The sequence below is a fragment of the Centruroides vittatus genome, unplaced genomic scaffold, assembly GCF_030686945.1.
Source record: "Centruroides vittatus isolate TY-2023 unplaced genomic scaffold, ASM3068694v2 contig_1777, whole genome shotgun sequence".
NCBI classification, from domain to species: Eukaryota; Metazoa; Arthropoda; class Arachnida; order Scorpiones; family Buthidae; genus Centruroides; species Centruroides vittatus.
The window spans coordinates 213,477-241,318 of NW_027121088.1; the positions used below are offsets into that span (position 1 = coordinate 213,477).

The 27,842-nt window shown below is 29.8% G+C and overlaps 1 protein-coding gene across 3 annotated transcripts in view; it reads left to right on the plus strand.

The window, feature by feature from the left end:
- xmas (RRM_XMAS2 and SAC3_GANP domain-containing protein xmas) overlaps window positions 1-27,842 on the plus strand; it is a 126,370-nt gene that overhangs the window by 74,820 nt on the left and 23,708 nt on the right. For 2 of the 3 annotated variants that reach the window (XM_067263492.1, XM_067263493.1), the window contains 3 exons: window positions 6,649-6,809; window positions 10,156-10,302; window positions 10,460-10,584. In XM_067263492.1, coding sequence (XP_067119593.1) covers window positions 6,649-6,809; window positions 10,156-10,302; window positions 10,460-10,462 — 311 coding nt within the window. In that variant the 3' untranslated portion in view covers window positions 10,463-10,584. Of the gene's footprint in view, window positions 1-6,648; window positions 6,810-10,155; window positions 10,303-10,459; window positions 10,607-10,685; window positions 10,890-17,688; window positions 17,844-17,927; window positions 18,161-21,809; window positions 21,975-24,721; window positions 24,968-27,558; window positions 27,721-27,842 lie in introns of those variants that run through there. The other variant, XM_067263494.1, reaches the window with a different exon arrangement.

Genomic DNA, 27,842 nt, shown 5'->3' on the forward strand with positions numbered 1-27,842 from the left:
TATAGGTCAGTCAGGCGATATTATTTTAAAAATTCACCAAAAATTAAATTATCATTATATTTATATGAAAAAAATCACATTCGTTTATTAATATCTTTAGTTTTAAATACCATATTTCTCAATACATTTTATTAGAAAATTTAAAAGAAAAAAAAAATAATATATCAGAACTGACATTTAAATGTGAAAATTTGTAATATTTTGACAAAATTAACATTGATTACCTAGTTTTTTCTGGCTTAGTGCCAGAAACAAACTAGGGAAACAAAATATGTTGAATATTGTTTTGTACTATTCTATATAACATTTATGCATGTACGATTTTTTGTTTCAAAATTATCACACATTATATCAAATATTTGTTTGGAATCAAAACTTCTATTCTGCTATCAACTAATATAATTAACTAATATACTTTATTCACTTAATATTGAACAAAAATATAAGTTTTTATAATAAATGTATGATCACCAGTAGTATTACATGTAACATTTGCTGATATTTTAGATTAAAATAAAAAATATGTAAAAAGTCAGAACTGAAGGTAACAACTTGAATATTTATAACATGTTGACTTATTATAGCTGAATAAACATATAGCATGAATGAACTTATTATAGTAATATTATTGCATGAATATGCTAAAAATAAAATAAAATTATCACAAAAAAATAAAGTAAGAAAAAAGAAGCATTAACTAACATTTTTTAAGTCAACAAAACACCACCTGGACAAAAATATGTGAAACAAAGGATGTACCATATGATGCCATCAAGTGCTGACATCTGTTGTCTATTAATTTTTGTGGTGGTAGATTTATCCGAAGTAATGATGAATTGGTACCCTAGGGGTTACCCCGAAGAATGAGGGTTACCTTGGTCGATTAAGGGTTAAAAACTCTTGGTTATTTTATTGTGTATCTTCCAGATAGATTACTCATAAATAATTTATTCTGTATACAGTGAAATGTTTGTATAACAAAGTTGAGGGAACCATTGAAGTTTTTTTCATTATACTGAAATCTCATTACATTGAAATCAGGGCTGTGGAGTTGGTAGATTTTTACATGACTCCAACTCTGACTCCAACTTTTTCTTACAATTCAACTTCGACTCCGACCAGGGGTGGACTTGTTAACAAAGTAGACACGAAAATTCTGACATTATCACGTGAATTACAGAATATTAGCATCAATAAATATAGTTCTAATAAAGATAGAATGTAAAAACTTTTTTATTCCAAAGCTAAAATATGCCTCTAAGTAATGAGTCAATGTGATAATTTTTACTTTTCTGTTGTTATATATAACAGAGAAAAAGTGTAGCAATCATTCAAAAAACGATCCCACCCCAAATTTTTGCATTTTTGGACTCAGGGCACCTGGAAATGTCGAAATATGCAAAAGATTGGGTTTTTTTTTCTGTATGTATGAATGTTAGACTGTATGGGAGGCACGATTTTGAATTGGAGTCGGATGGTTTAACACAGAAGTTATTAAGCTTGAAAATGGTTGAACTAAATCGGTTGGTACACATTCTAACATCCATGCGTACAGAAAAAACCCCGAATGCTTTTGCACTTCTCTACGTTTCGAGGGTTCCCGAGTCCAAAAGTGTAAAAATCTGAGAAAATCATTTTTTGACTAATCGTCATTCTTTTCCTTTGTTATAGGCCTATACTGTATAACAGCCGGGAAAGTAATAATGACAACGATTCTGATTATTTTTAAAAAAATACAAAATAAAACGATTTTTAAAAATTAATTAAACATTAAAATTTGACACATCTACTGAATATATAAGTTCACATTTATTGACTTGTTTGATAATGGCATTGGTATTTGGTAAGCATGTATGAATAAAAATAGTAAATACATTCTTATACAAACAAATTAGTTTAATAAAAATGTTGTACAGTACATAATATACGAGTATATTGGGTAATATATAAGTATACAGATACATCAAACTAAGTCAAGAATGAGAAATATAACATTTAGACTGGTAAAAAAGAGGTTGCTTATTTTGCCATGTTGATCAATTTATTATTTTTCATCTCTGTTATAATCTGAATTACTCCTTACAAAAAAAAATCACTTGTATTAAGTCAGCATTCACCGAAGTTCTTAAATCATATTTAATAATTTTAAGAGCGGAAAATAAACGCACTACCGAAACTTGGTTGGTGACAATGCTGTGGCAATCAATGTTGTATTTTGGATATTGTCTGAATAATGCAGTATTGCCGTTTTAACATCCAAACTTGAAGAGTGGTCAATGTGATTTATTTTTTCCAGTGCATAATAAATATCATCTTCAAATTTTGTAAGATTTCCTTTTCTGTCTGTTCTCATATTAGAACTCAAGCTTAATTTTGAAGGTAGAGACGAGTTTTATAAAAAAATTAAAAAAATAAAAACTAGCAGATGAGCCAGATGTTGCTCATGCAAAAAGTAACAATAACGAAGATTAACATATTTAGATTATAGCCGGTTTTACTCGTTTCCACTGGGTGCAAGAATTAGGTCTTCTCTTCTGAGACTAATTAGATAATTTTTAGATGGGTATAAGAGTGTGTTCGATTTTTCACAAAAACGCAAAATACCGCATTTAAAATAGTACGGTAGAAACAGAGTTCTTTGGGGTAATCCTTAACCCTCTCCCTCTTCCCCCATGAGAGGAATTTCGAAAAATCCCTTCTTAGTGTACATTCTTATGATGTATCCTAACTGTGTACCAAATTTCAACTCTTAACCGTTTGAACTCTGAGCTTATCATTATTTATTATTACAGTATTACTATTATTATTAACCCATCTTGATTATATTACAAGATTATGAATGCTAATAACAAGTAAAATACTCATTAAGTCCGACCACACTGGAGATATGACACATGACCCCTTCTATGTCTCTACCCTGTCGACCTTTAATAAAGAACCAAAATTTAATAGCATTAATGCCCTTTATACACAAGCTATTGTGCCAAATTTTGTTCCTTAAACTTTACTCATTCTGAGATATTGTTTAATAGTTCAGAACAGAATAAAGAAATTAAACAAATTAGATGCTAACATACGTGCATGGACACGCGAATTTTTCCCTTTATTTGACATTTTTTTGGGTTTGAGAGATCTCCAAATGTATAGATTTGCAAAAAACTCTGAGAGTCAAATGTGACACAATTGAAATACTTTTTCGTTTTTTATATACATAACAAGTTGGGAAAGTAAAAAAGAGTCGAGTCGGGGGGATTTTTGACAACTCCGACTCTGACTCTGGCTAAAATACCAAAACTCCACAACTCCGACTCCACAGCCCTGATTGAAATACAGTCAAAAATACAAAAATAAAAGAAATGTATTGATGTTAAAAAAAATTGCTTACATTTTGAAATAAGAAAGTTTTTAAAAATGCAATTTGTCTATTAGTATTTATATGGAACCAAATTTCACATTTTCAGAATGTAAGTTATATTAAATTAGAATAAAAATTAATCTGTAATGAAATAATTATCAAAAAATATCACAAGCGAACTAAAATAATGACATAGTAATATTGATTAGTTGGAATCCTGCCTCTTTAATTGTAATTTCTGGTTGAAGCTGTTATTTTCTGGTAAAAGAAGTGTAGTTTTTGTGTGTTGTTTCTTTAATCAAAGTTTTTTTGGTAAAATCTAGTACTGTGACACAGCGTTCTGGTAGGCCGTCAGACACATCTTTTGTTTACTTCCTTTTTTGCACATTATCTAATATTTTATTAGACAAACAGAAACACTCACACCAGATGACAAATAAATTGCACTATAAACCTATTGTCTGGTGTCAGTAATATAGTACATATTACTGACACCAGACAATATGTTTATAATGCAATTTAATATTTTATTATTCTTTTCCAAAGAAAACTGCTTTTGTTTTTTGGTTTTTTCTATTTTCCTCGTAAACTAAAAAGAAATAAACTGTAGAGTAATAACATCAAAACGAAACCATAACTAAAGATTAAAATTAGTGTTGCCAATTGATGAATAGACATTAAAATTAATGTTCCCATACTGTTTAACATAATATACATCATTTACTAATAATGAATGATTTATGTATTTATAGATTGTGTTATAATGAAACTATTCTTTCATAACAGACAGAATTTTTATTATGTTAAACTGAAATTTTCATTATAATGGTATTTGTTAAACTGAAAAATTTTTCCATTGAGCTGAATAGAAAATTGATGGAGGATTCAAGATATATTTGTTACACCAAGAATTTTGTTAAACCAGCATTTGTTATACCAACATTTCACTGTAGTAATAATTTTTATTTTCTACAATTTATTACATAAAGAACATTTCTTGTATATAATGGTTACTTTATAATGGTTGCTATCCCATTTGTTTCAGATTATAGAAATTATTCAGAGAATTGGAGAATTTGCTAATTTTTATGAAAATAAATAAATAAATATGTTTTATATATATATTTATTATTATTATTATGTTGGGTTAAGTTAGATATACTCGGTTAACACCGGTGGCTAAGTACTATGCCGGACCAAAGTCAAGGCATAGTAACCAAAACAGAAATTAAAGAAGTGTATCAGTGTGTGTGTCTGTATTCAGGAATTTTCTCACAATATGACATGTATTCAATATAGTGGCCTTCTGTAGAGTGATGTATGTGTTTCTATTCAATTCTAATGTGCCCAGGCTTTTGTGTAGTGTGTGTGGTATGACACCGGTAGAGGAGAGAACAACAGGTACAATAAGCACCCTATCCATCCTCCACAGATGCCTTATTTCCTGGGCGAGTTCTGTGTACTTGCTAATTTTTTCAGTGCATGCGTTTTGTATATTGTGAGTGTTTGGAATGGATATGTCTATAATGTATGTGATTTTATTGTGTTTGTCAATGAGTGTGATGTCTGGTCTGTTGTTATTATTATTATTATTATTAATATTATTATATATATTGGTCATTGCTCCTAAATATTTAAAACATTATTTTAGTTAATCTGGTCTTATATATATTATATATCAGGCTAGAACTTGGCCAATTAATTTTAAAGACACTTTCTAATCTGTACTAAAGATGGTCCACCAGTTGCAGAGTGGATAAAACCACTGACCACTGATAGATCAGTGGTTTTATCCATTGACCTATCAGTGATTGGTAATGGAATTGTGTCTTGCCAAAAATAGCTGGCTATTTGGAGTTTTCTGGGTTTTTTCATGTTTGTAACACCTAAATAGAGAACAGATTCTCTTAAAAGTCCTCGAAGGAGGCATCCCCTGGCAGGATTTGGACTGGACTGACAATGCGACACATGAGCGATTGCATTGCTGTAATGAAATAAACTAAACTGTACTAAAGGTAGATAGTTAAGCTGCCATGTTGTATTAAATTTAATATTTATATTGATTTTTGAATTAAATAATTTAGACTCTTCTGAGAGAAAAGATGAAACAGGAGAGAGACTTGAATCTGTACTTCTGTTTACCACACAGATGTATTGACAATTGCTGGTTTGAATCCTACTCCAGATTAATCTTTCCTTTCAGAATAGTATAAATTATGTAATTTAATTCAAAAATTAATCTAATTGTTAAATTTAATACAACATGGCAGTTTAACTTGTCCACCTTTTGTCCAAATTATACAGTACAGGTAACCCCTGTATAACATGGGAATTATGTTCCAAAAAATTGCCGTTTATGCGAATCCGTGTTATACAAAACAAAGAACTAGTACGAAAAGGGGGGTTAGGTTTCAAAAATTAAAAAACATGCTATTATATTTTCATAATTACGATAAATATCTTTATTAAAATTTTCTTAAGAAGTAATATGTATTAATATAAATTAAACAACACCAGAAGCAGAAGCGTCGTGATCTGGCAACACTGAAACAAGTTTCAAGAAGGACCACGTGTATTGACAGAAGGCGGGAAAAAAAAATTTATATATTGTACTTAACTACTAATAGTTCATAAAAATTATGCAGGAAAATTGGTCGTACATACGTGCTCGAATGAAAAATGTCAAATGAGGTTTCTTTTGCACTTAAAAGCTTTATTACGTTTATTGAATTGTTGTATGGGGATTTCTCTAATTTCAAATTAGATAAAGTTTACTTTTAATAGTTTCAATTACATTTCATGTTGTACGAGGGTTTTACCCAATTCTTAAACCATGTTAGAGTGAATCTGTGCTATAGAAGTGCCGTGTTATACAGGGGTTACCTGTGTCTATGAAATTAGCTTTAGTCCAATAATTAAGCTGGCTTTATCATTTGATCATTAGAATAATATGAACTGCAGTGGACTTGTCTAAATGTATTTAGGAGTAATAGTAATATATATTTTTAATCACTTAATTTATAAAATTCTTTCAAAAATGGTTTTTCATGTAAGAAGATATATTTTAATTTGGAAAAGTTTAATTTAATTTATGATATTAAATTATATTTCTTTACATAAAGTTCAATATTGTGAGTTTCCCTGAATTTAAATTTTCTATAATTAAAATTGTAAATGCTTGAAAATTATCAAAACCCCTACAGGTATTTTGTTAATTTTCTGGTATAAGTAGTGTATAGCTTATTTGTAAATATATTGATTTATATATGATGTCTTATATTTTACTTGAGCAGGCCAAAATATGGAAACTAGTTATATATCTATTCTACGTAATCAAACAGGAAAACTTTCTGATCATGATTTCATAACAACAATCACTTCAGAAAATTCACATATTTTGGAAAGGAGAGTTGCTGTTCCAGAAAAGTTAGCATCTTCTACAGTAACAGATGAGGTAATTGTGCCTAATACAACATTGTTTTTTAATCATCTTAAGGATAGAAAATTTTATTACAGTTTCCAGCAATAATACATAAAAAAAAATTCATTCTTGGATAATTTTAAATACATTTTAGAATTCTTTAAGTAGAGAATACTTAAATAAAATCTGAAATTGGAAGTCATTTTTGAAAATATCACTTAGGTATCTATTGTGGCTGTCCGCCCTGCTGTTTTGTTTAATTGTATATAGAATAAGAACTTTTTCCCTTTCCTTTATTCTTCTCACTTCTGTCTTTAACCCTTTCCTGTCACATGACAGGAGCTATACGGTTCTTGGGCCCTGATTGGCCAGTGTGTACAAAGGAAAAGGAAGGTGTCCTGCCTGAAGGGGACCTGGGAAAACGAGGAGTTGAGGGGAGACACTTTTTGGTTCATCACCGAGGAGATAGGAGGCCAGGTGAGAGTGACCGAGAGACAAACTACCAGGCTTAGGATGAGAGAGAGAGAAGTAGGAACGAGGACTTGAAACTAATTAAACGAACAGTTCTACACAAACTCAAGGACCTGCCTCAGCACCTATTTGAGGGTGGCTGTTTTTTAATTCCCTGGATGCCTATGAATTGGACCTTCACTGTCCACAAGGTGACTATCGTCAACATTACCCAAGTATCAAGACCCATCGATCTAAGCTACCAGTAGACTATCTTTATCCTTCATTCTTCTTTTCTCTTTTAAGTAGTAATAGTATTAGTTTTAAGCAGGATTGTATTTACTGTAATTTGCGCAGGAAGTTCGAGTGAGAGCGGGGACATTGTACATATATATATATATATATATATAATTGTTCTCTGTAACGAGCATTCTGATCTCTGTTCCCTCATTCAATCAATAAAAATGGTTTGATCATTATTTGCATTGTTGTTTTATCATGTGTTCCCATCCTTTCATACTATTAACATCAAATCTTAAAATGTAAAAGTTCTCATAAAAGAATGAGGACAATATATTCAAAATTAAGCTTGAACAAAAACAACAATCATTTTGAAGTGATACTAAAGAAAAGAAATTGCTTTGTTGCAAATTTTTTAAAGTCGATAAAGTGTATGATGATTAGATGCTTAATTATGGTTAAGAGCAGTTAAGTTATTGCTGCTTAATCTGATTAGCAAGAATGTTGGGAAAATTGTAAAGTCAGCTCAGTATAGAAGGAATCATAGCTTAGATATTAGTATGATGATATTTTAATGTATAGTGGTCTTTATATGTTGTAGATACAATATAACACAAAAACTGAAAACATTCATACATTGTCCACCCTATAAAATTCTTTTATAATGTCTGAAAATAAAATGTATCATCTTTATAGATGATATTTATTTTAATTTAGAATTGAAAATGTATTCTATTTAAATAAATAATTCAATAAAATTTAAAGAATTTATATTAGGACTTTTTCATATTATTGAACCCTGTCTAAAGACATGAAAAAGCCCAGTAAGTAACAGTTTGATAAAGTAAGCAGAGTTTTAATAACTGGATTTTCTTAAAAATTTATGATTTTGAAAAACATCTCATTTAATTTTGCATACTTTTATTATAATTAAATCAAATGTTAAAATGACTTCTGATTTCTTATCTTTAATTGGAATTATAAAACAAATTAAACTAGAACACATCTGAATGGAAACTGTTAGAAGTAATTTTAAATATCAAATATTTTTTAGCCATATTTTGTTTACGGTAAAGTTTTCAATTGTAAAAAATTATGGATTTGTATGTTGATTAATAAATATCAAAGTTTAATCTGTTTGTTTACAAAGTATCTATTAAGTTTACAAAATATAAATTTTGAAATTATTCAAAAAAAAAGATGGAAGAAGAATTCTAAAGTATTAAAACTTGGAGATGTTTTTATGATGTTAAGGGGAAAAAACAAATAATGATATGGATGAATAAATTTAGAAACAGAATTTTTTTTTTTGATAAATCTGAATTGTGTTATATTATTTTTTAAGTTATATTATTGCCACAATTACAATTTAAAAAAAAAATACAGTAATACCTCAACTTACGCTACCCCGACTTACGCGAACCCGGAGTTACACGATTTTCAAATCTCGTTGATTCGTCTTTTATTTGAGCGCCATGCAACTCTTGATTACTCACTCCACCACACTATTGTTCAGCTTACGTGTTCGGACATGTCGCACGGAATAGACGCATAGCTACAATTTATTTTGTGTTATTTATTTCTGTGTCTGTTATATCTATGTAGACTTGAGAGACTACTATGTCATCCAAGCAAAGTAGAACTGATTCTTCTGCATCAAACAAGAAAAGAAAAACTTCATCTTTGGAATGTAAAGTTAACATTATTAAAAACTTCAATACAAAAATGAAAATGTGTGAATTGGCAAAGAAGTTTGATCTACTGGAATCGACGGTCAGAACAATTATAAAAGGTAAAGAAAAAATTCTTGAAGCTGTGAAAACTTGACAGAAGGCCTCAGTTCAATTGAAAATTTTAGAAAATATAGACTCTAACGAAGAGCGCATTTCTTCGACAAAACGAGAAATAAAAAATTATTAGCATGCTACAAGGAAATTTTGCGAGAGAAAAAAATCTTTGCGCTGTCAGACGAATTTTTTAGATTTTATGAAGCCTTCTACATCAAAATAACTTTGACTTACGATTTTAATAATATAATTTGTTATACATATGTATTATCTAAGATTTTATTAAACATTTTTTTCTAAATTATTGTTTTCTTTAGTCTCCAGTCCTAATTAAATATAATTGGTATGTATTTATATGCGAAATTATATCCTGACTTACGCGAATTCGACTTACACGGTTATTGCTCAGTCCCACCTATCGTGTAAGTTTGGGGTATTACTGTATTTTAAAGCAGTGCTTCTATCATTGTACAGTAGAATTAATTTATTGCATAGCTATATATATATATATATGCAATGAATATTATTTAAAAAAACCTATACAAATTGGAAATGCCAAACAATAAAAAATGTTTGGTACCATGAAATTCTAATTTATATAGTTTTTATTGTATTAGTATAGTTTTTAAACATTTTTTCACTAATCTAAATACTTGTTTAATTATAATATCAAAGATACAGAAAATATCTGGTATTATTTATTTTATGCATTAAAATATTGTTTAAATTTGTTAATCAAATCTAACGTAATTAGATTTAATACATTGAATGCATTTTATTTAATCTATTATGGAATTTTGACTAAGTTAGAAATTTTAAATATTTTTATTATATTGTTTTTAGTCATTCAAAAAAATTTCATATTATTTGAAATAATTCTCAATTTTAATTTATATTTTCAGTTGTTACAAGATATAGTAATGGAATTAATTACAAATGAAACAAATAAAATGATTCAAAATGATGTCAGATGGGAAACATTTTTGGAAAAGTCATCAGAGGAAATTTTTTTCAGCACTTTTAGAATCATCATTATTAACATTTTTAAGGTAAAGTTTAATTTGTTGTTAATAAAATATGATAATAGTATGACATAATAACAACAATAGAAAATTATTGTGTAACAATTTTAAATTAATTATATAAAAAACTTTCAAGTGTAAAATTTTTTAAAGTTTTTAAATCTATATATATATAAATCTATAGTGAAATTTGCATTGAAGTAATTACAACTGAAAAGGAAGAAAAGCAATTATTATTTGAAGCAAAAGAAAAAGAAAGAAAAACAATAGAAGTTGAATGTTTGTATCTTACAGAAGAAGTAGTTGTTGAAGAAGCTGAAAAAATTTCAAGGTTTAAAATTATTTTTTACTTTTTCAATGTATTCAATTTTCAAATATAAACATATTAAATAAATTTAAAATTTTTACAGAAATATCTACATGGATATTAAAACGAAATGGTTAGAAATTATTGGACAAAATCTATATCATGATATAATCTCTGAAATTTTAACATCTGAGATTTTTGATATTGCTAATGAAATTCATTATAAAGAAATGGAAATAAAGAGAAATATGCTCAAAGCAATACAAGAAGAAATGAAATTAATTCGTATTCGTAAAGTACTTGACAGGTATGCATAAGTGTTGAAATTAAAAATGTATATATAATAAATTTTTTAGTTGATAGTGTTTTTCTTTTCATATTAAATACAAAAATAAAAATAAGTAATGCTAATTTGTGCAGTCAAATTTAATAAATGTAAATAATTTACAACATCACTAAACTGCTAAATATAGCAGTGCTATATGTAGCAGCAATCATTACCATAGTTTTCAATTCTTTTCACTTATTAATATTATTGAAAAACTCTAATTCCAACTTTGTTAAAAATTTGTTTTTTCAGCAAGGTTTTTAATTTGATTGTATTATTTAATATAGTAAAAACTTGTTTTAATCTAATGCTAAGTGAATTTGTTTTAAGTGAATAACTCTCTAACATATGGAGAGTCTCCATACCTGATAAATATCCACCAATTTTTTTGACACAGTTAGGTATAGATTTTTAGGTATTCTAGCTTTTTCCCAAAATATGATACACTCACGTATTACAAGATTTATGCTTTCACTCACAGTTAGTTTAACTTTGCAAATGTTAAAAAACAAAACTGCGAGTTCTTGTCGATTTGATGGTAATTTTGCACCTGTGATTTGGTGGTTTATCTCTTTGACTAAGAAAATATGTTTTTAGTGCTTCATAATTCCACTGACATCTTTGGAGAAAAACTATACGTGTTAATAGCCCAACAAATTGTGTTAGAATGGCGAACAAAGCGAATCCGTGCCACTTCTCTAGCACCATATATATGGAAATAATTCGATGCAAGTCGGCATGGGTTCTAGTGTTCAAAACGAGCTGAAATTTATTGTGGGAGTATTTAAGGGTAAAATAAATAAAACTAGGCCCTATGCGTTAGAAAAAAAAATATTTCAAAAATAAGGGACACCCTAATATATATGTCGTATTATTTTGCAGTCGTAGTCGTGGGGTCGAGTGTAGGGTTAGCAAGACAAAAGAAAATTGGAGACCATAAAAACACGTCCGTTCACTTTCAGGTCCTCACTCGAACTCTCCTTTATTCTTTATTGGTGTTGTTAACCTCATTCCAAAAGGGGCGAGATTAACAAAGTAAATTACAGAAAAATATACAAAAATATATACAAAATTTAAAATATGTTAAATGCCCCCCTCCTGAAAAGGCGACATCATGGAGCCTCAGGGAGGTTGGGCTGGGTGTTATACAATTTATCGGCTTGAACTCTAAAGTTGGTTGGATTATAATACGGTATAATTTTATCTACATTTACAATATCAGTTAATTTATTTAATGATTGGACAGGTCTGTCTATTTCTACGTTACAAGGAGATACTATCTTTAATATGGTGAAAGGTCCATGATACTTTGGAGCAAGTTTTCCTTGGTCGGGATGGAAAAAGGTTTGTAGTAGTATTTGGTCTCCTACTTTGAAGTTTGGAGTTTGGTGTTGACTATTATATTTATCTCTGTTTCTTTCATGAGCTATTTCGGTTCTTTCAGTGGCAATCTTACGTGCTTCACTGAGAGGGGGATAATTCAAGTTGTCAGGTGAATCGGGGATTTCTCCGTACATTAAAAACATTGGAGGGAATCCTGTTATAGTATGAGGCGTTTGATTGTATTCTTTCACAACGTCACGTAACATTTGAGTCCAGGATCGTTTTGGATTCTCTGAATATTTTATTCTTAGTCTAGAGACAAGTGTGGCGTTTAGTCTCTCAACTATCCCGTTGTGCTGAGGTCGCTGAGTACTTGTTAGATGTTGTTTGATTCCATTCTTTTCTAAATATCTTCTGAATCTAGAGGAGGTAAATGAAGGTGCTCTATCTGTTAGTAGACGTTTCGGGCTGCCTGTCTGTAATATTTTGCCTAGACAATCTATGTAGGCGTTTATAGAAGTAGATTTGGATGGAAAACACCAAGCAAACCTAGAAAAGTGATCGATGGCAACATGAAGGTAGCCTTTAGTAGATCCGTATCTTTGCATTCCAGAGACAGTGTCCATAGATAACATGTCAAATGGAGCTTTTGATGAAGGTAAATCACCTAACAAGCCAAACCTTTTATGGTTGTATGTCTTTGCTTTCTGACAAGCATCACAATGTTTAACAAACTCTACAACATCGTTGATGACATTCGGCCAATAGTAACGTGGACTAATTAGTTTCAGCATCTGTGTTATACCTGGGTGACCATAGTGTGCATGTGCCCTGGATAGCACCTTGTATTGAAGCGATGGAGGTATGACTTTCTTTGTAAATCCCTTCTTTCTGATACAGATTACATCTTCACGATCTCGGAAGAATTTGGGTGAGGTGAGTAATGAGGTATCCTGGTTGGAAAGGACTTCCTCAGTGGTAACAAAATGGCTCACGGGGGCTCTGGATAAATAATCAGCTTCTACATTCTGGCTTCCCTTCTGATGTTTAATATCATACTGATACATGCTTAGTTTCAAAGACCATCTAAATAACCTTCCAGATGGGTTTTTTATACCTTTCAGCCACTGTAAAGCCTGATGATCAGTGTGTATGGTGAAATAGATATCATGAAGATAAAAGTGAAACTTTTCAATAGATGCTACAATTGCAAGGCATTCTCTCTCACTAATGGTGTAGCTTTTTTCATATTCACGTAAGGACCTGGAGAAATAGGCAATAGGAAGTAATCCTTTAACAGGGTGTTCCTGTTTCAAGATACTCCCTATACCATCTCCGCTAGCATCTGTATAAAGATGTGTAGGAAGCAAAGGGTTATACATGTTTAAGATGGGTCTGGAGATAAGTGCTCTTTTTAATTTCTCAAAAGATTCTTGACATTTAGTCGTCCAAACCCAGTTTTGATTTTTCTTTAGGAGCTTATTTAGAGGAGCTCTTAAATTTGCATAATTTGGAATAAATCGATGGTAATGGTTTATGGACCCTAAAAAGCCCTGTAATTGTTTGATATTAGTTGGACATTTTAACTTTTGTATTGTTTCTATATTTGGTAATGAGGGGGAGTAACTTTCTGGTTTGATGTTGAACCCAAGATAATTAATTTCAGATCTAACAAACTGACATTTTTTAAGATTTAAGTAGAGACCCTCCCTTGAACATAATTCAAATACTTGTGTTAAATGTTTTAGGTGTTCGTCCACGTTCTGACTAAAAATTAACAAGTCATCAAAATAATTGATGAGAAAAGGAAATCTATATTTATTTAGGATATTTTTTAGAACTAGCTGAAAAATCTGGGGTGAAGTCTTTAGGCCAAATGGTAAACGATTCCACTGGAAATGACCAGAATTCGTTACAAAGGCAGTTAGTTCTTTGTCTTCAGAATGGAGAGGAACCTGCCAATAGGCTGACAGAATATCTACCGTAGAAAATATTTTCGCACCTATAAGTCTATCCAGTAGCTCATCTATTCTGGGAATAGGTTCATTGTTAACTTTAATCCTCTCGTTTAATTTCCTATAGTCCATACATAATCTAGTTTTTCCCTCATCTCTTTTCTTGGCTAATGTGACTGGGGCAGCGTAAGGGGACGACGATGGTTCAATCAATCCCGACTTTAGCAATAGTTCCACCTGTCTATCAATCTCTTCCCTATCACGGTAAGATGCTCTGTAAGGTTTTAAAGTTATGGGTCTTTCGTCTTTAAGTAATATTCTAGGGGAAGCTATTTTTAGGGCTGGCACTGAAAACTTCTCAGCAGAAAAAACTTCCCGAAATCCTAAAACAATGCTCTTTAGCTTCTGCTTCTGATCATCCTTCAGATTAGGGTTAACAACATCCCTAATGTTAAAAATATTTAACAGAGATTCCTTTAAGGAAGTAGAACTATTCCTACCCCTACAAGTTCCTGCTGCATTTTGAGCCAAAGGAGGTGGGAAGACAAGGTTAGGAGCCTGAGGGGTCTCCTTCTGATCTATCTTATATAAGCTATTACTATTTTTACTTATTCTATTACAAAAATGATTAATGTCTCTACTATAGTAACTATTTGTGGAACTAGAGTGATTTGAACGTACTTCAAAAGTATTAGGATCTAATGCTAGGATAGTCTGATTTTGGGAGATCTGATTAAGACTAGAATCTATGACAAGACTAAATTTTCTAATGTCTGGATAAGATAAAATTAAATAAGGGAAATACCTGGATACTACATGTAAAGTAATGTTTTTTGTCAGGTTTCCAATCTTAAGAGGGATTGATACATTAGCCATGCTTGTGGTAGATCCTGCAGCTGTAGTGATAATCTTCACATCCGATTGGTATTGAAAGTATTTGGATAAAGTATCTAATAGTTTTTGGGATATAAGGCTGATGGAACTTCCTGTATCGATGAGCGCAGGCATCGTCTTGTTCTCCATTGAAACAGTTAGTAGTAGTCAAGATGGTGAAGTTGGTTCTGCCTCATTTGCTTCAGATACCTTGTGGACGTCTCTGTGAATAGGAGCTGAATATCTTTGGGGACAGTCTCTTCTCCAGTGCTGTGCTGGTAATCCCTGCTGATAGCAAAAACGGCAAGGGGATGGCGGTCTGCTCATGTGATGTACCAAATTTCTGTACTGGGGTTGACCCCGTGGTGGAATCCAAGATGGCGTCGTTTTCTTTGTGTGCGGCCATGACAGTATCTGGTTTTTGGCAAAGTGTTGGGATCCTGTGTAATTTTCTCGATTCGGTTTAGTTGCCGGATGATTTTCTTTCTGGGTCTTCGGCGGATGATCTGCTTCTTCTTGAATTTTTATTAACTTAGTAGCCTTCTGAAGCCATTCGACAGCGGTGGCTGGCGGTGCGGCTATCATATATTTTCTAATTTCCGCATTTATGCCGGCATTGAGACCTGTAATGGTCTGTTGCATGTTTAACTTAGCTTTTTCCGCCAAGGAGGTTTTGTCCCTATAGTAAGTTAAGACATCTTCATCTCGCTGGTGTTGTCGATTTACAAAATCGGTGAAGTAATCTTCTTCTTCCTGTGGAAAGTACTCGAGTAATTTTTGTTTAATTTTGTTCCAATCCGTTTCCTCTACTAAATTTTCACAAAAATAGTCGAAAGCTTCATGCTGTAAATACTCTGGTATGTAAAAGTGGAGCTCTTGTTCGTCAATCCTTTGTCTCGCCGCTTGCTTCTCAAACAGTCTCATCCACGAAGTTAGACTTAGCTTTCCGCGTGGGTTAAACGGAATAAGATTTAGTTTAGGAGGAGAGGTAGAACTACCTGTTTCTGGGATGGATTTGTCTCTAGATTTACTCATTGCTGGATAAGGTAATCCTGTCGACTCTTATAAATTGTCGTATTATTTTGCAGTCGTAGTCGTGGGGTCGAGTGTAGGGTTAGCAAGACAAAAGAAAATTGGAGACCATAAAAACACGTCCGTTCACTTTCAGGTCCTCACTCGAACTCTCCTTTATTCTTTATTGGTGTTGTTAACCTCATTCCAAAAGGGGCGAGATTAACAAAGTAAATTACAGAAAAATATACAAAAATATATACAAAATTTAAAATATGTTATATATATATATATATATATATATGTTACCGGCAAAACCCGATTTTACGCCAAACTAGTTTGGCCTAGGCCAAACTAGTTTGGCGTAAGTGTGTCAGGCCAAACTAGTTTATAATTATTATTCAAGTATATTAATGGTTAAATAAATATATTAATGATTAAAATAAAATTAAAAGGCAATCAATTAGATGAACAATATTTATTCAAACATAGTCTGCTTAATTATAAAAAACGGGGTTAATCTTACCCTAGATATCGAAGGTGGCGGCTCGTTTCCGATTCCAGCAATCAGAAGACAGGGAACAGTGGGGACGCATGTTCTAACCTAATCTAACCTATTCTAATAAATTACCATAATTATTAGCAACCAAATTATTAGAATAGGTTAGGTTAGGTTAGAACGTGCGTCCCCACTGTTCCATGTCTTCTGATCACTGGAATCGGAAACGAGCCGCCATTGATACCTAGGGTAACATTAACCAAAAACAGTATTGATTAGAAGTGACACAACACTTGTACAAAATTATAAAATAAAAATAAGCTAATCAGTATTTATCAGTTTGTATCTTTTTTATTAGTATGCACTTTTAAAGGTAATCAACTTTCAAAAATATTTTCAAAAATTCAAATGAAATAATAAAAATAACTTTTAAAATCAAACTAAAATTAAAAATGAACTTATTTGTGTTTTATGATGAACTTAAATTAACCATTAATATACTTGAATAATAATTCTAAACTAGTTTGGCCTGACACGCTTACGCCAAACTAGTTTGGCATAAAATCAGGTTTTACCAGTAACATATATATATTAAAACAACCCCATACATAATTAGCTTGGATTAATGAGAATACATTGTTTTGGTATTAAAAACATACAAAATTATCTGAAAGATAGAAATTATCAAAAAGATACTAAAATTTAGTACTGTTGTATTAATTATCATAATTTTTGGAAAGAAGGAACAGAATTACAGATTTTTAAATCATTGGAAATTTTCATATATGTTGACAGTTTAAAGTCATTATAGAATATTTAATTCTATTGTATTTTTAGTTTTTGAAGATTATTAGTTTTTATTTTTAGTTTTTAAATAATATAACAAAAGTATTTTAATTTTCTTTTTCATTTTTTTATAAATTTATTATTCAGTTCTTATTTCATACACATATTCAAGTTACAAATAATGATGTTTTAAATAAATTTGAATAAATTTTCTAAATCATTTAAATTTATTGAATTTAACATTATCTGTTTAAAGCAATATTTGTTTTGATTTTATAAAAATAGAATAGTTATTAAAGTTTCAAGTTGTTAATATTAAATAAATTTTAAGGTGGAAACAACTTTGCATGAAAAGACGTCAGCTTGATGAAGCCCGAAAAACATTTCCAAGTGCACCTCCATTGGAAATGAAAAATTATAAGACTCCAAATGGTAAACGAGATGCTTTAAATTTTAGCAAGCATTTACAAAAGCAATGTGTTTTAGGTAAAAAAAAAAAATCTAATATTTCTTTGTCTAAACAGAAAATAAAATTTTTAGTCAATAAACATTCATTTATATTCATTTCAGATTTAACAGTAAAAGATCAGTTGAAGAATACAATATTCTCTGAGCCACTAGATTTGAAAAATATTCTTTGGAATTTATTATTTCTCAAATATGAGACTTTTCTTGAATCCTATACATATAAACTGCTGCTTATTTTGCCAATGGAGACTGATAATCAATCATATTTATGGAAAAAATGGTTTACTGAAAAGTTCAAAAAAGATTGTAGTGAAAATAGTATTTTGAAAAGTGGGGTAATTATGTTTCCTTATTTGTTAAATTTTTTTAAATGTATGTTTAAAGATATTTATAATGGGTGATCAAATGTTAAGTTACTCAAAAAAAGTTTGGTAACACCACAAAATCAGACTTAATGACATTGTGAGCTAGCTGCACATTTTACTTCCCTACACCAGTGTACTTTAAATTAATACATTTTTACTAATATTTTCATCTGTTTATAACAGACATCTTCAGATATATATAAGACAGAACAAAATGGACTACATGTCATAAGAAAATCTTAAATATTTATGTACTACAGATGTCAGGAATAACAATTTAAACTTTAAATATGAAGTTTATGGACATCCCTTTATACGACTGAAATTTGTAGCCATATAAACAGAGTCATAAGATAATTTTTATTTTAAAATAAACATCTTAATGATTTCTTGTGAAACTCTTCTGTGTGTGCCCAAATGTCTCAACACCTTTTCTCAGATAACTTCTGTTTATGATATATGATTTTATTCTTATATAGAAATTTAACAGATTGCCATTTATTAAAGTGTTTATAAGCATAAATCTTTGTAAGCACAGATGATTTGAAGTATTTTTGCATAAACCATTGTCTTAAGTTTTGGGTAATGTTTCTTTTTTATGTAATTATGAAAATTCTCCTTTCTTTTAGTGTAAGGAATTTCCAGTTATTATAATACTTAATTTAAATAATAATAATGAGCTAATACTACATTTGGGGTGTCATTTGGTTTGTGAGAAGTCAGCAGAGAGTAAAATTCATTTTTCAAAATGGAAGGTAGACTTCTCCTTGCCTTTCCCAGAAAGGGAATGATGGGGATTTTGAGGAAGCTTGTAAAAAATGTATATCTCATTCCATTGTCAGTGATATAATCTACTCAAAGTCAAAAATTTTTTTATTTATTTGATGGGCTATGGGTCATTTAGATACAAGACTCAAAGTTCAGTTAAAAAAGAAAATAGAACATTGGCACTCATCTCTTTACTGACAACAGTGTAATCTGATACAGAAATACATTATAAAATTAAATTTTTTCCAGTTTTATTAATAACACTGGACAACAAAAAAATGTTTTTGAATGTTTCCTTTATTTCATGAGTGGAATCTTACTAATTTTGGGGTGATAAAATCGAATATGACAAAGAAAAATTTTTCTTAGCTCTAGTTTCTGTGATATACAAGAGGTGGCAGTATGTGATTTTAATGGCTTAAGAAGAAATGACACATTTTAATTACATATGTTAACAACATTGAAAGTGCTTTTGAATTTTTGAAAATGTTTGAATTTCAAATTCAAACATTTTCAAAAATTTATCAAGCCATTAACGTCACAGCAAACAACCAGATTGTTTTTCTTCTCAAAAAAAGGAATCGGATCCCTCTGACATTCTCTGTACTGTGAGACCCTGATATCACACTGGAGAAGATTCCGTTGCTGTAGTCTTGACTCTAGAAGTTCTGCTTTATTCTTTGACAAGACTAGATCTTGAATGAGATCACTCAATTTCACTTAATTCAGTCTGCGGTGTATGATCTTTTATCTCAAAATCAGGGTCATGGAATGTGGAATGCTTGTTGGGTTCTTCTTCTCTCAAACTTTCTTCATTTTCTACTTCAAGCTCATAATGTTGGAATGGAGTAGGAACTGGTAAACTATCTAAATGTGGAATAGGTCAAATTGCAGATGGAATATTTGGGTATTGAATTGTTTCTTTTTTCTTCATTGACAATCCTGCCTTTATAAGTGGAGTCAAGCAGAAATAGCAGTCATCTGTATGGTTTGTAGGCTGCCGCCAAACCTTAGGCACAGCAAAAGCCATAGATCATTTTTTATTTTTCAGTTATTCTTGTAGTATAATTGAACAAGAGTTGCAGCGTGGAGCCCATGACTTATCCTGCCCCTACCTTTATACCCAAATAATGGTGATAGGCAGTCTTCAGAAGAGGCGTCAGATTGTGTTTCTGTGATGAAAAAGTTATTTCACTATGAATATAACAAAAATTTTTCACTAAATTTACACATTTTTGTGGCATTTTGGTATAACCAGTATTACACTTCAAAAGTACTCCAAAACCAGAAATTTTAACCAAGAAAAACAGAAGCAATATTAAACTGAAAGTCATAGCTACACTTATTATGTTTATAACCTACAAACATATGGAGAATGTTTTGCTGTTCAGTGAGAAAGATGTGACAACTCCCAAAAAATAAATTTTCTCCAAAATACAAATGCAGACTCTAAAAAATAACATATCACTGTATCTCCAAAGCAAGAGCTAATCAGTCATTTTTATGGAGATTTTTTAATTCAGCAGATGAAAATACATAAGAATATGCTAATTTTGAGTCCTAAACAAAATCATTGTTGTCCAGTGTAATCAGAAATAAATTTTTTATTACACAGTCAATTATTAAAATGAAAATTGAAAAATGATAAATAGTAACATTTAAATTATGAGTACAGTTGTTATAATATTGAACTAGTATTGATGTTTCAATGAGTTCTTTTATTAAGTATAGCCGGTTTTTGTAGCGGAGACCATTTAAATTATGTTTACAGGCATACAAAACACCTACACCAGTATACTTTAAATTAATACATTTTTACTAATATTTTCATCTGTTTATAACAGACATCTTCAGATATATATAACACAGAACAAAATGGACAAATTAAAATCAAACAAACTTTCATGAACTAATTGCAAATTTAGTTTAAAATTATTTCTCTAAAATATTACATATTTAGTTAAAATTATTTTTGAATAACTTTCAAAAAGAGTTTAAAATAATTTCCCAAACGAATTACATTTTTAATTTAATTATTTATGTGAAAAATAACTTTAATCTAGTTTAAATTTTCACTTTTGTATGTTTGTATCTGCATGGCTAGTGAGAAATACATGAGAAAAATTTTATGAAATGAATTTTATGAATTTTATGTTCAAAGAAAAATGAAATTTTCTTTGAACATAAAATTTTATTTTATGTTTAAAGAAAGTACACCACACTATGGATAATGTGTTTCTTTAAAATTAATTATACTCCATTCTTAATTACTCTATACATTTCAATTGACTTTAGGTATTTAAGGTGTGCCCTATGGGGAAACCCTGTGTAACCCTCAGGAATAGTGCTACTAGACATTAATAAACATAATTATAAATTAAATTTGAAGACTAAGTCTATAAGAAAAGTAATTATCACTGAATCACTTTCACTGTTCCAAAATACAGCTTTTGATGACTGACAGTGAAAGTGAATAAATGGTAACTGCTTTTCTGATAGATTTTATTTTCAAATTTAATTTAAAAGATAATTGTAGTTTGGCAATATTTCAAGTAATATTGCAGAAATCCTTTATTTTTCCTTTTTCAAAATATCTTTTAAAATTATCATTAAGGCGAATAACGGTAGACTGTCTCACAGCTAAACAGCTTTTAGCTGTGAGACAGTCTACCGTTATTCGGATTAAATAGACTACCACTTGATAAACATAAAATACAGCTACTAAAGAAAATTTAATAAAAATCTTTTAAAATATTAATTTTAGAGTTAGTTAATATTTGTTATTTTAATAATATATAATTTTAAAATAATTTATTTTTAATTTTATTAATATATTTTCACTCAATTTTAGGTTCAAACTATAAGTTTATATACTGCTGAGATTGAAAGGAATCAAAACATGTTAATATGCATTAAATCTATTGATTCAAAATTACAAGATTCATCAATTTATCAAGAATTGTTAGGGACAAATGCCTTTATATTTGTCATAGGATATTGGGAATCTTCAATGCAGGTAAATTATAAAATATAATTTATTCAAAGTGATTCAAAGTTAAGTAATGACCATATGTTTTATATATGTCATAAATAATGTGACCATTATTATATTCTTAAAATGAAATAGTTAGTTTTTTAATTATGAAAATGAGATATATTCATTAATACCTCGGTGTTCGTTGACTTTGGTTATTGTTGGTTTTGGTTTTCGTCAATTTTTTTTTTTCTGTGAAAAATTTGTCTCAGTTTTTGTCGGTTGCCTCAGATTTCATTGGCATGCTCTCATGATCTCGCTGCAGGGACGGATTTAGGTTTTTCGGGGCCTAAGACTTATTGAAGTCCAATGGGGCCCCATTTTTACAATTTTTACCAAACCTAACCTATTAACTATATTTTACTACACAATAAGTGCTCATTAGCAAGGTTGAGGCCGAAGTTTTAAACGCGAAAATGTGTATGTCGGACATTCGGCGCCACTTTCCTGTAAGCCTAGAAGTTTGGCAATGGCCTTTAGAATGTCAAGCATGATTCCACTGACTCTTTAAACACCATCGTCAAACTTCTAGGCTTACAGAAAAGTGGTGCTGAATGTCTGATGTACACCTTTTCACATTTAAAACATCAGCCTCAACCTCGCTATTGTTGATGAATAAGTATTAAAAATTTATGATAATAATTCAATTTTTGAGAACCCAGGGCTTAGTCCCTGTGTAAATCCATATCTGCCTTGCTGCTAATTTTGCAAAAACAAAAGGCAACCCATGCATTTTCCTGCTTAGTATGGCATTATTTCTTGTTGAGTGAGCATTGCCACACACATCTAGCCAAACAGTTCCATTGCTTTCCTCTCCTTTTATCTTTATCATGGGACCAAAGAAAGCTTCCAGAACCAGCCCCATTTGAATGCCATGTTAAATGTTCATTTATTCTTTACATTAGTCTTTTATATTTGTTTTATATTAATTTCATATTGTTTTTAGTATTAAACACTATTTATTCTCTATAAAATGTTTTTGGCATGTATTTTGGAGTTCTAGAACGAATTAATTGGATTTACATTGATTCATACAAAAATAATTGTCTCAGTTTTCATCAGTTTAGGATTTTGTCAATTGTTTTCAGACAGATTATTGATGAAAACCAAGATATCACTGTATTTTAGTAATTACAGAAATAAATTCCTCTTGGTTACAAAATTTGAAAGTAAAATTAACATGCTTGTTTAAAATTAAATCAAATCTTAAAATTTTGAGTTAAGGTAATTGTTTTTACTCATTATCTTTAGGCTATCTTGCTTTGTTGATATACATGTCTTGCAAATTAACAAATATGTTTTTCTTCTCTGTGCAAACCTCTTTGGAGAATATAAAAAGTACGAAAAATATAAATATTATTAAAAATTAAGAGATATATTGAGATTAATATTTTTATTTTTCAATTTATGTAATCTGTATTTTCCTTTATATTTTAAGATATTTTTATTGCTTTTTCATATGAAAATTCATAAATAGGAATATGATTCAACGTAACAGACATAAAAGTATATGTCTGTCTTTTAGACCAGTGTTCTTCAATCTTGGGTCCACGGACTGACACAGGTCTGCAGAAATTTCATTGGGTGGTTTGCGAAAAATTTCATAGGTGACAGGAAATTTTGTAATAACAAAATAATATTTTAAACTTTTAATTAATATAAACAGTTTTTATTATTGCAATTGTTTAAATAAAGTTAGGACAGTTACACATGTGATCCACATCTGAACAGTGTAAGTCTAAGAAACTTTATCTTTAGCCTTCTGCTGCTCCATGATATTATTCCTATTTTTGCCAGTTATCAGGTATGAAAAAGTTAGGAATGCTGTTTTAGATCATATCTTTGAGTGTATTTAATTTATTTTGGATACTAAATTCTATGGTTGGCTTTTGGATATTAAATGCTTTTGTGAATTAGTTAAATTCTGGGAAATGGGTTTTAAATCACTATAACAAGCAACGTAATCTCTTAAAATTTATAGTTAAATAATTTTTGTTTGTAAATTTTATATATAATGTTTGAAGAGTGTTGACAAGTGAGGTTTTTCCCCCTCTAAAGTAAATGCCTGAGTTAGATGATCAAGAGAATCCAAAGTTCAAACAAAAGTCTTTATGAACTGTTTCATTAATCTCAGCTTAATATGCAGGGATGGCAGCAGCACTTTCTTTGGGTTGACCAAGCTGCACCTCACAATATTCTTTATGTCAGGTTGTAATTGTTTTCTAGGTGATCATTGCTTTTTTAACAACATAATTAAATAAATTACGGCTACTGAAACATATCACTAATATGGGTGCAAAATATGCAAAGAAAGCATCAATTTATCCAATAAAAATGGTTTTGTAGAAAAATCTTATGTGATAGAGAAAAACAAGTAACATTTTTGAATTGCTGAATTCTGCAGTCTTTTTTATGTGATCCTTATGGATCACATAAAAATGACTGAAGAATTTCCACTGCAGATCTATAATTAATGTTAATTATAATTCACATTAATTAAAAATATTGAAATTTAAATAATTATTTAAAAAAAAAAGTAAAAAGAAATTTTAAATGGATTATAATGTATAAAAATATGCTGTTAGTTTTATTTTTAAGAAAAAAAATATTTTTGTTATATTTAACTTTTAAATATTTAAATTTCAATATTTAAAAGTTTGATTATTGGATGGCATTCTATGTTGTTATGATAGTTAAATATTTATATTAACTTTTCTTTAAAATAACAGGAATTTCAAGATAAGCTGGAAGAAGAAGGACAACGATTAATTGAATATATTAATTACAGACTTGTTTACCCTCCTGTTCCTGTCTACATATTTGTTGTGAATAATCATTCTTCTAAATTAACAAATGAAGTTACCCTAATAATTGAAAATTCTCTTGATTTGCCATATTTAAAATCTAATAATTTAATTTTTGATTGGAAAATATCACTTTTGCACGGTGTTGGAAAACCAAATAATGACTTCCAGGTAATTAAGTATAAAAATTTTAATGTTTTGTCAAACAAATTTATAAGTAAAATACTTTAATTTATAAGTACAGTCAAACTTCAGTTTTCAAACATAATTTGTTCCTAAAAGTTGTTCTAAAACTGAAACAAATTTTTCCATAAGAAATAATAAAAAATGGATTTATTTATTTCTGACCCTCAAAATAAAGCCCTTTTTTTGCCTTTTTAATTGTATTCATACATAAAAATGCCTACAAATGCAATGTAATATTATATATAATAAATTATTGTTATTTAATTTGACTTAAGCATTTTTAAAGACTAATTCTTGGATGCCATTTATATTATGTGAATATCAATTAACGTGATTTTAATTAATTTGATTTAAATTCAACTACGGCATGTACTGAAAAACAAAATTAGTATATTTTTCTCACATGCATTGAAATTTAATTTAAATAGCAATGTCATTGATGATTTGTATAATGATATATAATGATGCAGGCAATCTCAGTGCCACTAACTTCTGAATCATTAGTCCTGACATTGATTGGTCAGGCCATCAACTTTAACATAGGAAGTAAGGAGTTGACTGTCTGTGTCTCTTTAATGTGGTTGGTTCTTACAAAGTAGCTTGTTTGGCAACTGAGTTATTGTATGGCAACTGGGGGCAAACATGAGTTCCAAATTCTGTTCATGAACCAATTTGTTTGAAAGTGGTTGTGCAAAAACCGAGGTTTGACTGTAATCCTATTGCTTTAATATTTTAAGTATTTAATACATTTTTAACTATGTATTCGTTGAGTCAAGGCTTCTATTCTTGAATTTTTGACCATTTATAGTACAGAATTTTAAAATTTAATTCTTACAATTTAATGTATAGCTATTTTTATTTATTAAAAATATAAAATTTATGTACCATAAGAATAAGTATCATTTTTTCAAATTGATTAATTTGCTTAAATATATAATAAAGTGTGGAAAACTATCTTGATTTTAATTTCTGACATTCTTCATTATATTTGTCTAATCTCATCAATCATAGACAGGATCAGTATGTTATGCTACAAGCTATATGTTTATTACACTTACTCTTTTTAATTATTAGATAATGCTGTACAACCATGTATTACCTACCACTATGATAATTATTTAAGTTGGTCAAAAAAATTAATATGGATTACTGTTATATAATAATAAGAGTAACTAATTTTTAAATTAATCAAATGATAATGCTGGATTCATCAGGCATTATTATTTGGCTAATTAAATGTTTAGATTCAAAGTACTTTTGATCTAAACAACATAATAGTAGAACACAGTGAAAATCTGTAAAAAAATATGTGAGGTATACTGTAAGGATGTTGTGAAAGAACATGTGTGCCAGAAGTGGTTTGTAAGATTTTGTTCTGGGAATTTTTTCCTTCAAGGTGCACCAAGATCAGGTCAGCTAGTTGAGATTGACAGCGATCAAATAAAGAATTAGTTAACAGTAATCCATGCCATACAATGCAGGATATTGCAGATAATCTTCAAATAACAAAATCAAGCATGGAAAATCATCTGCATCAACTTGGATATGTCAGCAAAATGATCATTTGGATTCCATACAAACTTAGTTCACTAAGTTTGTAGGAAGCCAGTCGCATCAATTGCATTTCCATCTGCAATTTTCTCTAAAAATGTCAGAAAAGTGACCCATTTCTGAAGAAAATGGTCACAGGTGATGAAAAATGGATTGTTTACATCAAAATCAATCACTAAAGATCTTGGGGAAAGCACAGCAAACTGCTGCAAACCACTTCAAAAGATGGATGAAGTCCAGCTTTTGAAGTGGTTTGATTTGATGGGATTGGAAAGATGTTTTGTTTTACAAACTGTTTCTGAAAAACAAAATGATCAATTCTGATGTATACTGTGACAAGCTGGACAAATTAAATTTAGCTATTTGGGAAAAGTATCCAGAATTGCAAAGGCATCATCTTCCACCATTATAACATCAGCAACATGTGTCATGGCAAACTGCAAACTGGTCAAAATTGTCAAAGCTTGGCTGAGATGTCGTAATACCTCATCCTTCATATTCACCTGACCTTGCCTCTTCTGATTGATTATCACTTGTTTTGCTCCCTTAAAAATTCTTTAAACAAACAGCAGTTCATTTCTGATGATGATGTAAAACAGAAATTGGAACAGTTTTTCACCAAAAAAATACTGGAAGTTTTTAAATGAGGTATCTGCTCTTAATGATGACTCATCAAGAAAATGGTCATTCACTAACTCATAAGTACAGCAATGTACTTGTGAGTTAGTGAATGACATTAATATCTCTCCCAATGCAGTAATGAGTCAGATTGTAAAACTGGGAACTCGTAATGCAGGAATTACTTGTATATTAAATTTATCTAAATAGATATTTGCAAGTTTATATTTGCTGAATAAAATAATTTAATAAAATTTATTTTATGAGAAATGTTTTATTTTCATAACTGTGCTGTTATATAAAAGTATATATATAGATTATATTAAAAATTTTAATTTTTATATTTATAATTGGAAATATTTATAATGAATTAATGATCATAAAATCTTTTATATATTTTTCTCTAGCTCTTACAAAGCGTAAAATGGCTTGCTGAAAATACTCAAATTATTCCTTACTTAACAGCAGCACATTTAAAAGATTTTTTGGAAGATGGAATTACAAAATTTGTTTTTAATTTGGTTTATAGTGATCTGGGAGAAAGACACAAGCATGGCATTTATCATCAGGTAATACTTTAATAGTTTTTGTATATTGTTATGTTGAGATTATGCTGAATATTGGGAACCTATTTTTGTACTCAGGTATTCACAGGTATGGATACATATATCCAATTACCTAGGTAATAGTT